Genomic DNA, 16,789 nt, shown 5'->3' with positions numbered 1-16,789 from the left:
TTTTACGTGTTTCAGAATTGCGAACGTTCTAGGGATAGAACATATCCTTTGGAGCGCGTCGAACTAAGATTTTCACCACCAGGCCGAGAACTATTCACTAGGTCCTAAAAGGAGAAATTTTTACAATCGAAATAATTTTATGCGCCCAACTATAAATTCCTGATTACACTGAAGAATACTTTTTTTTTTGTCCAAATAATATTTATTTTGCAAGGTTAATGAAGCAAGCAAAGAGAGTGTCGCTGAGTGAAGAAAATTACCTTTAGTTTTGAAGAGACCTCATTAACCAAGTGGTGTGGTAACATTGCTGTTTTCGTACCTGAAATTGGAAGGTGTAAGGATTTGTGACAAATTATGGTAAGCACTGAATATTAATTGAATTCGTGATTATTTTTTATTTAATTAATTTAAATTAATTATTGAATCACATTGAAACACTTGTTTTTCTTGACTTAGTGATAATTAATAGTAATAATGCCATTTCACTAAAAATTAAATTAAGGCCGATTCACATAAGCGTTCATACAATATGCGCACAAAATGTCAGTTACAGCGATACAAAATGTCAGTTTTTAAAAAAATAGCCCAAATTATTTTTCTAAATTAAAAAAGCTAATTAAAGAAGTGCTCTTTTCATTGCATGAACTGAGTTGGTAATTTTTCTTAGACTGTCTCACAATCTATTACATTCGCTCTTCTTTACTTTGATTACTACCGCTTTTCTGATGGGCTTTGTATTTTGACCCATTGAACAAGTAACGACTGTTGAAAGAAGAACAATAACTAAACTTACTATATTATCGGATTGATTTCTTTACAAAGAGAAAAAAACTGTTAAATTTTACTTAAATTCAGTAATGATCAGACGTGTCCATTGCACTTATCGTAACCAAGAGACTGGTTCTTGCTCTAGGATGTCCGGAGTCCTCTCCTTCAGGACCTAATCTAGTAAAGTTAATAAGAATTCGATACAACCAGCGCTAAGATTAAGTCAGGTAACGATCATTGCCCTTAGAAATGTGATTAATAGCGAAAGAAACTTAGCCATCTCAGCTACTACGAGAAGTGTTGAACGAGAAAAACAAGCTGGAAACAAAAAAGAATATAAATACTCAAGAACAACGCTTAAATTTTCACCACACGATTGAGCGCTTAAGTACCAAGCATCTAGCTCAGTTATCCGATTAATAGCGCAAGTTACTTTAAAAATAAAATAGCGCGCTAATTTTAAGAAAAAATTTGTATTGTATACTATTGATCTTTTAAATCTGTAAAATAAAAAATAAAAACTGAAGAAAAGCATAAACCAACTTTCTCAAATTAGATACGAACAGAAAACAACGTTCACTACGTTGGTTTAATATTTACATATAAGAGGATCTGAAAAGTTTGGATTGGATTAAGCACGGGGTGTGAAAGGTCGATGGATTAATTATACACAGTGTAATACCGACGCAATCGGTAAAATCTTTTTTCTTTTATTAATCTTAAAAAATACTTTTTTGTAGTTGTAAACATTTCGGCATAGATGGGCACCTTTCACAATGACTATGTTTTAATACATAAAAAACAAAAATAAACCTAAAGGTCAAACAATTAAATTTACTACATACAAAACCGACATTTTGAAAATGCAACCCAACAGCAACTTTTATTGCCTTCGAGCTTTATTAAATAAACATTAAATAAGCTTATATATTTTTATTTAATAATGCAGATTTCGTTTTAAGAGTAATACGATTCTTCAAAAACGCTAATGAACATGAAACTGGAAGGGTATATGGAGCAACATTGAATTAATTTGCTTAACTTTTTTATCAATACTAAACAAAAAATGTCAACTGTAGGCAATATTTTGTATACAATTTTTATTTTATGACTTCATCTGTCATTTTTCCCTGATTTTTACAGCTAAGAAATAAATAATCCTTCGATGGTGACAGTGTGCCAAGACTAGTAACGATATTGATACAGTACAATCAACTTTAATAAAAAAAAAAAAGGAAAAAAAAAACTATTGAGTGAAAAATCTATGAATCAGCCTTAATTATAAGAGATGTTATACACGATAATTCCTTTAAATAAAAACACAACCATGTTTTATTGGCTTTGCAATAAAAATGTTTATTTTGTTATCACACGCTTATCTTGTTTTTTGGCAGCTTTCTTTTTCATAATTTGCAACCTACGGTCTGCAGAAATAATGTTCATATTTGGGGCATGTGCTGCTGTTTTAACGGACGGCACTACACTCTGTGTACTGTACTTGCCGCATGCAGTTTTCTTATTTGATGTTCCAAAACTACCTGAGAACCAAGAAGAATATATGTATATATATTTGTCAAATGAGTAAATTAGTGCTTTTTATATAAGAGTACGCAATGATACACTACTCTAAATGCATTGAATTGTACTTTCTGATGAATGGTTAAATAAAGTGGCTGAAATTTCTTAGTTAAATAAAGTAACAAGTTCTTCACTTTATGTCGCTTTTAGGCATTGAAAATACTCTTTAGTCTCTACTTTTGATTGAATAAATGTCATAATATTATTATAAGTTTGAAAAAATAAATAATATTTTAATAATGAGGCAATGTACCTTAAGCCATAGTTCTGGCCGTACTCTTGTACCAGTTTTTACCAACTTTTTTATAAAAAATAAAGTTCTATTAAAACAAAAATAAACATCAAAAATGGATTTCTGGTATAACAAAAATTTACTGTAAAAAAATTAAAACAGGTCTTTCTGACACGCCAAACTTTTATTTAATTACTTAGTGTAATTAAGAGATGGATCTCTTTTATTTTAAACAGGTTTCTTCTATAGGTTGGAACTTTAATAGGGTTTTCCGTCAGTACTTAGCAAGTAAACCTGGAAAATTCAAGGTTGCAGAGTGTCATTAACAAATATACAGCTAAAAATACACCCTTTGAGTGTTTTTTAAAATTCGAAGAAGCTGACTCGCCAACTTTTGTGTTTTTTCATCAATGCGGTTTTATTGAAATGATGAATAATAAATACTATTTCTTTGAAGGTAAAACTAAAATAAAATGGGAACCTTGTGCATGTTCCAAACTGAAGTACAGATGATATAATAGTCCAGAAGGACTAAGGCTCGCCAGGCTGACGATTTTATTGAAGCTCGCGGCCAGCTCTATGCGATACCCATCGATGCGAGCTTCAGACTTTGGTTTCAGACCTAAATTTCGTTTTATCATTATGCTGTTACAAAATCACTCGAACCATCAAGGAATAGAACCTTGAACTGTCACCAAAATGTATACGACAGTCATCAGTTTAGAATGGATTTACAAAGGAACAAGCCCAATGGCATAGCAATGGCCTCAACGGATGGTCTCTAGAAAAGCCCCTAACATTGCACAGTTGAAAAAAGGAAAGAAAAATGCAACCATGTCGTATAAGTGTCCACCTACCTCCGAAATGTTTATTAAAAAATGATGAAGTTGACATTAAGTTAATAGCAGTTTTCATACTAGTTGGTTTGTTATTCTGCTTAATGTTATTTATTTGCCCTCCAACAGCAACTGTATTCTGTGAACAAACATTTATTTTTGTCATCAAATAAAAGAAGTACTCTGCAGAGGTAGATTTTTTACCGGGATAAATTTATAAATGAATTAAGGAGAAAATATACTTTGAATCGTACCAATTCCATTGAAAAAAAATCACTTTTCATGGTGGTAACCTTCTTCAATAATACTTCTTTAATTCCCTTATTTTTCAATCCTATTCGTTCGCCCTTAATTGTAATTAATTGTCACTTTACCACTGGTTCAAATAGTAACTAAATAATGTAGAAAACTTTACTTCAGTCAACCACTCCTCCTTTAGCCCTTTTCTATTCTGGCAGAACCCAGATGAGTTGAACATTACTCCTCTCAGCATCGTCATTAAATATTCTTCTACATGCAACCATTATTTTGGGACACAGCTTGTTCAAAACCACCACAGTGTTGCTTGACTATCCGAAAATACCTTTACCTCAACTATACTCTCTTTAATTAACTATAATATTTCAGACCCAGTTTTAGATGGGGATATTACACTTTCAGAATTACAAATAGCAATTGGTAACTGTAAATTGAATAAAACGCCAGGGTCTGACAATTTATCTTACGAAGTCTATAAAATAATGCCCCCAAACTGGGAACATTACGTCTTAAATTTATTTAATAACATTTTGCATACTGAAATAGTACCAGTTAAATGGACTGAAATCCTAATGTTTCATTTGTACAAAAAAGGTGATCCTTCTGATCCTGGTAATTATAGGGGAATTGCTTTAATAAATTGTATTGTCAAACTTTTCACGTCGATATTAGCAAATCGTATAATGAATTGGGCAAATAATAGCAAGATACTTCCTGAGGAACAAAGCGGGTTTAGACCAGGAAGGGGATGCGTTGACTGTATTTTTGTCTTAAATTCAATAGTAAATATTAGTCTGGGTTATAGAAATAAGAAGAATATTTTTGCAGCATTTATCGATTTCAAACGTGCGTTTGATTCGCTTGATTATAGCAAGCTATGGCCCAAACTTCATGAGATTGGTCTGAGCGCTAAAATTATCAAAACTTTAAAAAGTTTATATGACCGGGCAACTATAGTCCTAAAAGATAATTCTACAATGGAAACTGTAGACGTGACTCAGGGTGTCCTGCAGGGTTATTCGTTGAGTCCCCTAATATTCTCCCTATTTATCTCGGACCTGATTGTTCACCTAAAAAATAGTGATTGCAATGGCGTTAATGTTGACCATCATACTGAGATTACTGCGTTAATGTATGCCGATGATCTTGTATTACTTGATGATAATTGGGCAGCAGCAAATAAAAAACTAAAATCACTTTCTGTTTATTGTCACCAAAATTCTTTAACAGTAAATCCTGATAAATCTAAAATATTGATTTTTAAAAGGGGAGGTAGAGTGAAATCTATGAAACCCCTTTTTTACGATAACTTCAAAATTGAAATAGTAAAACAATACATTTATCTCGGAGTGCTTTTCTCTTCTTCAGGCCTTTTTTCACTTACAGCTGACCATTTTATTAGAAAATCACAATTAGCATCCCGTAAAGTTAGAGAAATTTTAATAAAGTCAAAATCGGATTCGCTAGTGACAAGAAAAAAATTATTAGAATCTATGATTAATTCCGTTTTATTATACAGCGCAGAAATTTGGGCTCCATTATATTGCAGTAAGTTAGAATGTGTTCAGACCAGATATTTTAAATCCATCTTCCATTGGCCACGAAATGTGCCTAATCATTATGTACGTACAGAAGTTGGGTTAGAGTCTATTGAAACTGAGGTTCTAAAAAAGATGGTTAGATGGTGGTATAAAGTTCAACTAATGGATGGTAACCGCCTCCCAAAGATATGTTTGAATATTTTAAAATCCCTCAGTAATGACAGAATATCTGTGGTTAAATTTAATTGGTACAATCAGTTAAAAGGAAAATTGGATTCTATTGATGCAGTTAGCTTGCTAAATACTAGCGAAATGTCACAAAATAAGGATGAATTCAGCAGTAGCATTCTGAAATTTCGGAATAATAAATTTTCTTTAGACATTAACGCTGTTCTGCATTCAAACTACAATCCAGACTTCAGAAAGATAAGTAGTCTAACGCTGGGTGAGCAATATTTGTCTCTTAGGGTGCCAATTATAAAGCATAAATTAATCAGTCAAATGAGGTTATGTCAGCCTCGTTCATTTCAAATCACTTCTTCTGGTTTCAGAAACAGTTTTCAAACAGATACCTCCAGCTGCCCAATATGCAGTATTCCCGAAAGAGAGGATTTACAGCACTTTTTATTAAAATGTTTAAGGCTGCAATCTTATAGAGATAAATACTTGAATAAATACATCTCTAGTATTTCAGATGTAGATATTCAAGTGCAAACTCTATTAGATGTAGCCGATATTGATAAATTAAATAATTTATTTTATTTTATAACAAGTGCCTTCAAAATGAGGAATTTCGTTTTAAGTTTATAAAAATACTTTTATAATTTTGTTTTGCTTATAATTCTTTATGTTTTTAAATTTCGGCTGTTTTTATTTTCATTCGATTAGAATGTACCTATATTTTTAGATTTCAATTCAAGTTTTTATTTATGTTTTATAAGGTTTTATTTTGTATTATTTAACCAAACTTCATTTGTATAGGGTAGAACCCTTAAAACAAATAAAATTATTCTATTCTATTAACTATGATTTCTCTGCTTCTACAGATAACAAAGATCCAATCCCTTGCTGCCAATGATCTTAGCCTAGACAATAACGTGGCCCTACCCCCTTAAACCACAGATTTTTCTTAGCAACAATTTAACTCTTCTGTGTTTTCTATAAGCTTACTTGTAGTTTGGATCTCCCACCACTATGGGCAGTCACAACGAGAGGTTTTGAAAAATGAACGAAGAAGGAAGTCAAAGGTCATCTGAAAAGATGAAGAGTGTGTCCAATTAATTGCAGGACACTCTCACCAAAGGACAAAAATTATTTTACCCAATTCCAGCGCTTGGGTTAAGAAACAATCCAATTTTCCCTCTCACAGTCCAGTACACTGAAGATACATGGTGTTATATTTATTAGCACGAGCATTTGTTCACAGTCAAGGATGACGGGAAAAATTGTCAAATGATTGGTTGTCATGAGATCATCTAATTTACAATGCATAAAAGGCTGTCTTTTACGCCGATTCTGACGAGATGTGACTACATGAAATCATGCTTCGCTCTCTCAGTCTAAAGTTGGCTTAATGTGTTCGCATCTTCGCCCTTAAAAAAGTCTTCCTCAGCTTCCCTGCCGCCATTGTCTGTATTATTTTCTAACTGCCCAAACATTAATCGTCCTTTGATATTTCTATCTTGAATAAGGAATATGAGGTGACGTTTAAAGCCAAGGAAGAAGAATTTTACAAAACCTCAAAAGCTCAATGGGAAACGAAAAGTTTCTTGTTACAGTACGTTCCGCAAGAGAAAATCAAGAGAATAATGGCACATAAAATGGAATGCATTAACCTAAACGTTCTACCTGTAATTAAATGGAAATATAGTGTAGTGTACTGACCACTTTGTTTGTCCTGGCACACCTGCGACAATACCAAACGAATCTTGGATCACTGACATCACGATCAGGTATGGGAGGTGAATGACATTGCTTGTGGTAATGAGAATGACATTCAGCGCACTCCATCAATTCATAGGCATTGAATCCAACTTCACTGTGAACATTCAGAACACAATAATATAAGGTACGAAAAATTCTAGGCGTTGAATCCAACTTCACTGTAAACATTCAGTACACAATCCTTATTAGACAACAATCCACAGATACCTTTATCTATCATGTTGTAATTATTTATTAACCTAAGAAACCTACCAACAAACGGCACAAGATAGACCTTCTTCTACCAGCTCAATTGTAACATCTTCGTTACTTTCTATAGTCGACTCAGTAGTAGTATCTGTTAAATTTGAATCTGGAGTTGGGGGCGCTGGGCTATCTGCCTGCATTATTTTTTTCATAAACTCGTCGCTATCATGATTTGAATGCTGCAAAAATATAAAGAAACGTAATTTACACATATCAGTGATAACATTCTGTTATAGATAATTTAATAAGAGCACTTATTTTGTGGGTCACTAGAGAGGAAATATAGGCACCGTTAGAAGAGGTGTACTAGCCACCTCTTTAGGATCTTGGCGTCCCAGGCCGTTTAATTTAACAAAAACAACACTTACATTGACACCCCTCAACACTCTTACAATTCACTATAAAGTTGCAGAATTGGGTATTCACAACTAGATGACTTTTATATAAGCTCGGCAAATTCAAGTTCACCATCTCAAACTTGTACACAATGTATATTTTGCATTTTTAAACACAGGTTCTTAAAAGAGCCAATACACTAAAATCAAGAGTAAGACTACAAAACAAACAAATTCAATATACATACTTCATTGCATCATCTGCACAGCGAGCGCACATTCACATTCACTAGACAAACTTGTACAAATTAAGACAAAAAACAGCCATAGCACTTTATCAATGATTGTTTCAACATCAGCAACTTGAAATTGTGGCAAAGTAAATAAACAAAAACAAAATAAATATTTTTAAGGTATTACTTGTAGTCACATAACATGATTGTATTAAAAGCAGTATAGAAATCGTCTCATTAAAAAGTGGCACTTCCGTTAAGATGATTTTGTCCAGAAGCATCTAAACCAGATACAGCCGACTCTCGATAATTCAAACTCTACAGCTGCTAACTTCGGTAAATCGAAAAAATTCAGTGTATTTCGATACGCTCAATAACTCGAAATCCTTTTTTTAACAACAGGGGGAGAGAGGGAAGGGATTAGCTATGCGGTTAGCGTGCTGGACTCCCACGCGGAGGTCCCGGGTTCGAATCCAGCTGCTGACCCTTAGATTTTCTCTTCCTAGGAGCTTCTTACAGTTCACTTTCCGGTGATGGTCAGTGACATCTGTAACGAGAGAACACTGTCCGGAGGCCGGCAGTGCACTGAAAAAAGCTCCGGGCGCCAATAACCTTAGATGTTGACGCGCCTTAAATCATAAAAATAAATAAATAAATAAAAAACAGGGGGAGAGAAGGCTCTATAATTCCGAACGAGGTCGCTTCCCCTCTTTATAATTCGAATTTTCCCTAGTAATGTTTACTTCTCATTTTCCGCTTATTGTTCATTTCCTGCGTAATGTTTCCCTCTTTTCAGCCCAGTTTAACTTTCCAATTCTCTTTCTTAGTTTGTCACGATGGAAAGTACGTCACCCTTACTGTGTCCGACAAAAAAGAAAAAATATTATCGCAGCCGTGGAAAGTGGTTCGAAAAAAGAAAAGATATCGCCAAAACTTTCAATATTCCACCATCAACACTTTCTACAATTCTAAGTCACTTGACTAAGTCAAGCCACATTGAAACAAAAAACTGTTCATTTTTTTAATTAGGTACATATGTATATTATTATTTATTGAAATGTTAATACATATGTAATTTTTTTGTTCTTTTTTGTCGTTTTCATTATTTTTACTTTTTTACTTGAGGCTATATATGTCTAAAACTTAGGTAAGCTCATAGGTATTTTCAATATACGTATATACAAACATATATACATAATAGAAACTCTTAATAATTCGAATTTTTTTTCATTATTTTTACTTTTTTACTTGAGGCTATATATGTCTAAAACTTAGGTAAGCTCATAGGTATTTTCAATATACGTATATACAAACATATATACATAATAGAAACTCTTAATAATTCGAATTTTTTTTCCCTTCTTGATAATTCGAAGTCTCGATAATTCGAATTTTTCTTGTAGTCCCTTGGATTTCGATTTATCGAGAGTCGAGTGTATCAAATTTCTACTTCGTGGAAATTCGGACTTGTGATAACCACCCACAATCTCCACTGAAGAAAGTCGCTAAAAACTACAAAAACCTATTCATTAAAATAGCACTTCCAATCAGCCAGTTTTCTTCAAATTTAGAATTCGGTTACACATTTAAACCTTATTAATATTTAACAGGTGAAATCCCACAAAATACGTTGAAATGGTACCTATTTTTTTAAAGCACTTTTACAGCTCTCAAAATCAACTCCTAATGCGTTACTTAGATATAAACTAAACACAATTCATATTAACTTCCACATAATTAAGAGGGTTCTAACATGGTGGTAACATTACTTAGAATGAATAATCGTATCCAAAAATTATGCTTACATCGTCTCATAAATTTAATAGATAACACACAAATTCCTTTTTAACTGGTGTTCCTTTTTGTAGAAATTATTTAACTAAAATGTGCCACTCGTTTATGGATCCCTCACGACTACAATGAAATAAGCAAAAACAAAAATAATTTATTAAATGCTTTCAAAAATCAATTTATTAGAGTTGATATAACTGCTACAAGATATAACTGCTACGTTAGGTTTGTGAGTCAGTACGTCACGGTTTTATCTGTCCTTAAAAGTTCAACTGCACTTTCTTAAACTAATAGCACAGATCCAACTGGCAAATAAAAATATCCAAGCATAGTAAGAAAAGATAATAAATATGATTTCATTTATGAATTTGTATCAGCTTTTAGTGACCGTAAAATATTTATATTAAGGATACAATTAGCGAGGAATCAGTCCAGAACAAAAAACAACTCCGATTTTTTGCCAACGTGACAAATTTATTGCCTTCTTCAGGACCTGGATATTACAAATAAGACAATACAACAATTTAGAATATTGAACCACAGAACTACAAATACAACATATTAATACATCTTATTAAAACTATATAAAAATGTATGCCAGTTATGCAATTTAAAAGAGTTATCGCACTTCTATCTTGTGTGCCCTCTGTATTCTGCCATGAGAAATAATTTTTTGCAGGGATTTATCGGCCTTCCAGATGCATTGTTATTACTCCTAAATGTGAACACCATTGAGGAAATAAATGAGTTGTTTTGTTTCACTATTCAGGCTATCAGTCTGAGGGAAAAGAAATTAGAATTGCTGTTGTAAATGATGGGCTGGCTCTGTAGTATTGGTATTTGTATATTTGGTATTTTTCCACCCTTTTTTGAGGGATTTTATTGTTTTCTACAAATTGATTATTAATAATATATTTGTGAAATGTTTGTTTTGTATTTATTTGTGCATGTTTTTTTTATTCCGCTTTATAGATTTGTTTATTGGCTATTTTAAATATTTTAATGTTAAAGTAAATAGTTTTAATAATTTCTTTTAAAGAATTCGTATTAATTAAAATGTATTGCTCAAGGTATGATTGTACTGTTGTGCAATTTTGTATTTTGGCAGTGAATAAAATAATAAATATTAAAACTATAAGAAATTAAATAAATTATAATCATAAGAACTTAGAGACTATGTGGGTTGCTTGAGTTAAAGAAAACTAAGAGCCAAAAATGGAGTATATATATATACATTTATCGAAACGTTGGCAAAAACTTTTTTTTTGTTCTGTACCGATTCCTCGCTAATTGAATCCTTAATATGATTTCAATCCATATTAAAATTGCTCATTCTGTAAAGACCGCTCATTGGATACACTAGAGCAGCGTTGCCCAACCTGTAGTACGCGTACCACTGGCGGTACGCGAGTTGCTGGATGGCGGTACACGAAAAAAAATCAATAATGGCGGACATAAAAAGTTAAAGAAAAAAAATTAAATCATAAAAATATCATAGAAACGTTTCTTTCCTAGAATTCATAAAAATTATTTTAATAAATAATAAAATACAATAAAATTGTTAATATTTAGGTAATAACGTTACTCTGTTTCAAGATATATGAGAAAATATAATAGCACATTTAACAGGATTAAAATTGTCTTTCATGCAATAGTTTCCAAAACCTGAAAAAAAAACAAATGATCATTGGATTTCAAACCTCTTCTATAAAGACAATTTAGGAAAAGCTACATCATTAACAATGATATTGGGCTGCCAGACAGAAAATGGCTTAACGCCTTTGTCGCGGGATAAGAAAAAAAAACAAAAAAAAACCACATCATTAACAATAAAAGATAACGAAAATTTATTAGAATTATCATGTGACAGAACTTAAATGATAACTATGTAAAAATCTGCTTAAAAGGCTGATTGTAATGAGTAAGTTACATTAAATTAAATTGGAACTTAAAAGAAATTAATTTGAAGAGTTGAATGCTTAAAAGAAATTAATTTAGAAGATTTGGGCGCATCAGAATGCTTATATTACAAACCTAATATTTCCATTATTTTAGACAGGTACAGGGAACAATTGCATTTAACTGATTTAAATAAACTAAATAGCATTATGTTTAATATATTTAGGAATTCTCAATATTAATTACAAAATGTTGGTCAACAATATTTAAATAAATTAATTTCTTTTCAAGTTGTAAGAATTCTTTCTGAAATAAGATTGGGTGGCCCTTATGCTAAATTTAAAATCAATAATGTAATTTATACAATCAAATCAAAAAATCATTGTTTAATGTGTTTTTAAGAACGAGCTGGAAACATTAATTGTATATCAGCTGACCAGTCTATGAAAGTTTTAGAATCCCACTCCATATAAACAAATATAATAATCCTAAAGAAGTAAGAAATAACTTTGAAGAGAAAAATAAGAACGCAATTTTGTATTGTTTAAAAAAAGTTTTAAAACTAAGATCTTACTTTAAACTTTACGAAGTTTATAAAGTGAACATGAAATCCTTTGTAACAGATACATTGTATCTCTATACAAATAATAATAATAAAATAACACACTCCGAAGAACAAATTTCACGAAATAGAATCATTTTTACGAAGTGGTACAATTTAGCATGAAGTAACCAAGTAAACGGTAGTAACCAAGTGAGCCAAAAAAGGTTGGAATTCGCTGCGCTAGAACATCATCTGTTAATTTCGTACATTTAACGCACTTAGAATTAAATATTTTGACAAGCTACCAAAATTTAGAGTTATATGTGCTAGATATAATTTTGAATCCTCATTTGGAGTCAGATATTAAAAACCTGTATTATTCCTCATCAAATGTGTAGAGATTTAAAAAAAATTGAAACCCTGGTTGTAATTTAGAAATTAAATAGATAAACAAGAACAAATTTAAATTGATACGTTCCACCTTACAAAATAAATAAATAAGTAATCATATTTAGTAAATTAAATCATAAATAGCAGCATTAACTGTACAAATAGTTAGCCCTTATAAAATGCTAGGAAGTGATGCATTTAAAGAAATCCCTGTTTTTTTTTTATTCTTGTTCACTTGCCAATGCTCTGTTAACTTATTGTTTATATATTTTTGTCATTAAAAAAAAGACAAACAAAATTTTTTTTTTACAATAAATATATGAAAATTACTATTATTTTCTTTAGTTTTACACAGAAAGCACTGTCAACTATGTTGAACTCTGCTGTAAAATTTAATATTTTTAGAAGCAATTTGCTTTGATTTGATTTTTGATAACCTCCACACATGGCAAACGATGAAATCACGGGGCAAAGATTGAAATTTTTTAAACAAACTATATAGGATAGGTACATTATTAACTTAATTAGAGAACTGCTAAGCTGGCCTTTGCTAAAACGTGCTCAATCTGATTGAGGTAGATTCGCTGAGATCCACCCCTTCCAACTCTCCCATCCACACTCGACTTGTACACTTGTTTCTTCTATCTCCTTTCGCTCATTCTCTCTCTACTTCCAAACCATCACAGCATACCTTTCTCGATCCTCAATACTACATCATCTTTCACTCCACAACGCTCCTTAAAATTAATTTGATAAACTTTTTCAAGTGAGACTTAAAGTTTTGAGTCTTATCCTAAAGTTTCAATCGCACTGTACGTGCACGCCCGCACGTGGTATTTTGTGGGAGAGCCGTACTCAAGGGGCCAAAGAGCCGCGGTTTGCCGGCCACTGACCTAAAACAATGTTTACAATGGCATTTGCCAATAAAACAAATAAGAAAAAAGTAATACATTAAAGAAAAGTTTTAAAAAATACGATATACCTTTTTAGCTCTGAACTCTGCTAACCAGGAACTAGGTACAGGTGGTACAGGTCTACACGGTCTTCTTCCGCCATATTTCTGTTGGATTGTCTCGACCAACATCTCTCTTAACTTGTAAGGAGCATCTTCGGTGCTTGATTGTAGGAGTAGCAATGTTTTCATTGCCCACGGTTCAATCTCCATCAGTGACAACACAATCTGCCACAAATTATAGTCCTTTAACTAAAGTAGAAATAAAACAGAAATATTGCGTCAACGAAGCTATTTTTAATTAGGTGAACTAGGCTATTCAGAGGATATGCAAGTGAAATAAAAGATACTTCAACCGTGGACTACAAGATAACTTTTGCACCGCAGACCTGTGATTATTGATGATCTCCACTCCGAATCGGCAGTAGACTGAATCCAAACAGAGATCAAACAAAAGCGTTCGGAAAAGACAGAAAAAAATGATAATTACGTGGGAGACTCTGGAATCGGTGTATTTGGACGTTCACATTCAAACAATTAACATTAAAGACCGCTTTCAGCTACTACGAGATAATTCTAAATCCTCCACGAGATCCTTACAATTCAGATGGGCCAATAGAACGTACTAAGGACATAGCCGGTTTGAACTCACTAATGCAATAGTGCTGGACTTCTCATATAGCGTCGATTTGGATGACATTAGCTAGCTCACCATCTGTCTTGGACAAATAATCGTGGGCTAGCGCGTTAAGAAAAGATTTAAAGAAGGCCCTTTTCCTTAGTTTCTTTTCAAGTCATAATCTCAAATAAGTATGATGTTCCATTATTACTTTTTGCACTTGAGTGCAATTTAGACTTTAACAAAAACGGAACGGTTTCTCAAAATAAATACAAGGTATTATTAAACTAAGACAAATTTGAGTAAAACCCAATATACATAACTACATTACCACTACATATAATAAACAATTTAAATGTACGTAAGTGAAGAAACAGGAAGACTGTCAACCATAATAACTGAATTACCAGTGGATTTATTTCGGTGATAAAATTACTTCACACTTCTACAGATTCGTCATGAATATACATGGAGCATTGATGCAAAAGACCTGCACCTTGACATAAAACAAATAAATAAAACTTACCTAAATTTTTGTAACACCATTTTTCTTTGAAAATCATTACTCCCGTAATGCAAACATTGAAAACTACAATATTATGTGATACCGACACTTAGAAGGAAGATTAAACATGATTTTAGAAGTTATAAGTCAAGATTGTAGGCCTTAAGCCCATGATTTCACTAAGAAATTTGTTTGATAATGAAATAGAAAATTTTATTGGATTTAGTCTTACGAAAAACAAAACAAACAATGCTAACTGAACAAGCGTGCACAACACACAGCAGCAGAACTTCGCTACAAGCCGTGCACTGATAGGCTGGGTGAGCAATAACTGAACTCGCAACCGCCACCCACTCACTTACTAACGTAATACAAGTTACCAACAGTCTTAAATTTATTCAAAAGAACTTTTAAATGCATATCTTATTTATGTATTTATTTAGTTTTGTTTATTTGTGGTTCTTTTCTGATAAGAATATTTATTATTTTAACGTTAATAGTAACTACAAAGAAGTGATCACTGTAATCACTGTTGGATAAAACCGAAACAATAATACGTTTTTCTTATGCAGAATATGGAAACTTAAAGCCATACATTTTGATCTGGTGATCACAATATTTTATAATAATCTGTAGACTCCCCGAATTATTCTTATACAGTATTATGTTTCTCCTAAATTATCTATAAAAAAAGATGTGAGTTTATAAAAAACCATATCTCACTTACGATTTGTAAATTTTACTTCATACTGAAAAAAGATTTAGGATAGTTCAACAGAATTAACACGTCTGTAGTCCATCAAAATAATGGATATTTGCCCACCTTCTCTCAAAAAATCCGTCCGATATGCTTCCACAAAGAATAGTGACATTGATATGAACTGGATTTACTGACGAAATTCTGAGGCAGGGATTCATTGGTTAGTTTGCTCTCATATGGCATCCGGTTCGTGCAAGAAAGAATGTAGGAAAAAGTCGATGTCCATTTTCGGCATCTTTAAATAATTCATTTATCCTAAATTCGTTCACAATGGAATTGCATTGCATTTCAAAGTTTACAGTTTACTGCTAATGAATCCATAAATAGTCAAGAAATTTCTAGTTTTTTGTCAACAGCAAAAACGTTTTGTCTAGCAAAATAAGCTTGGCATTGAACAGTGGTGAAAAACTCAATTAAAACACGGGCCAGTTGGTGCAACAGGCAAGATGCACGCGAACCACATCACATTTACAGATTTTGTTAAATTCATATTTTGAAGTGAGGATTCAGGAATATGGATAGGATTATTAAAACACTATAACATTGCTTTTATTTAATTTAATGTATGAAGGTAACTAAAATTATTCTTTTACCCGAAACTTGCCAGCGCTTTCCTCGTACTATTGTAGTTTTCCAATATCTGGATTCGAAGACTGAGGATACACATTCTTCATTAAGATAGAAAGATGTTTATCAATTAATCTTGATCTATATGCCGTTTTATTTTTATGCTGAAGACATATCGCTCCCAAACAACGCCAGAACTGAGTCAGCGCGTTTTTACACGCCCACAGGCCTTCAGGAAAGGCACTGGCCCACGTGACTATTCGTCTTCAGTAGTTCAAGGGTTAACGATGGAATTTTGTGTACGGTATTGACTCGCCTAAGCGCTATTTTCTTCATAACAGTTATTTCTATTTTCATTTTATTTCAGAACATTGTGGGCCACCGAAAATTTCACCAGGATTTTCCGCCAGTTAGAAACCCCCGGCCTTGAATTTCTTTTACCCTGATATCTAATATTATTTAAATTAACATAATTTATTTTTCATAACATTATATAGTTATTTGACGAGCAAACTGCCAACCCTCTCAACAAGCAAAGCCAGTTTCATACATGAGAAAAAATGAGCATTACATGGGAGATACTGGAATCGGTGCAACATTTATAATTAAAAATTAATCGGTATGCATTCAAACAATTTACATTTAAAGGCAGTTTTCAAGCTCTGAGATAATTCTAAATCCTTCATGAGATCCTTGCGATTCAGATGAACATGGATGCCAATTGAACGTACTAAAGAAGTAAACCGAAGTTGGTTTGTGCTCACGAATGCAATATGCTGGACTTCTCATTT

General features: G+C 32.4%; 1 protein-coding gene across 2 annotated transcripts; it reads right to left on the bottom strand.

Annotated features, from left to right (window-relative positions):
* Positions 1-1,458: 1,458 nt before the first annotated feature.
* Positions 1,459-14,963, bottom strand: LOC141457458 (integrator complex subunit 12-like). 2 transcript variants are annotated; one of them, XM_074134474.1, is made up of 6 exons: positions 14,693-14,963; positions 13,578-13,775; positions 7,410-7,582; positions 7,098-7,251; positions 3,436-3,553; positions 1,459-2,306 (listed from the first exon to the last, which is right to left on the bottom strand). In XM_074134474.1, the coding sequence occupies exons 2-6, from the start codon at positions 13,758-13,760 to the stop codon at positions 2,125-2,127; spliced, it is 810 nt and encodes a 269-aa protein (XP_073990575.1). In that variant the 5' UTR covers positions 13,761-13,775; positions 14,693-14,963; the 3' UTR covers positions 1,459-2,124. The 2 variants fall into 2 exon arrangements, with proteins under 2 accessions (XP_073990575.1, XP_073990574.1); XM_074134473.1 differs by having other exon boundaries at positions 13,578-13,799; positions 14,693-14,954.
* Between the last annotated feature and the right edge of the window lie 1,826 nt (positions 14,964-16,789).

This window comes from Rhodnius prolixus, unplaced genomic scaffold (genome assembly GCF_049639745.1).
Source record: "Rhodnius prolixus isolate KJV_2025 unplaced genomic scaffold, Rpr scaffold_16, whole genome shotgun sequence".
NCBI classification, from domain to species: Eukaryota; Metazoa; Arthropoda; class Insecta; order Hemiptera; family Reduviidae; genus Rhodnius; species Rhodnius prolixus.
This window is presented reverse-complemented; position numbering and strand designations above follow the sequence as displayed.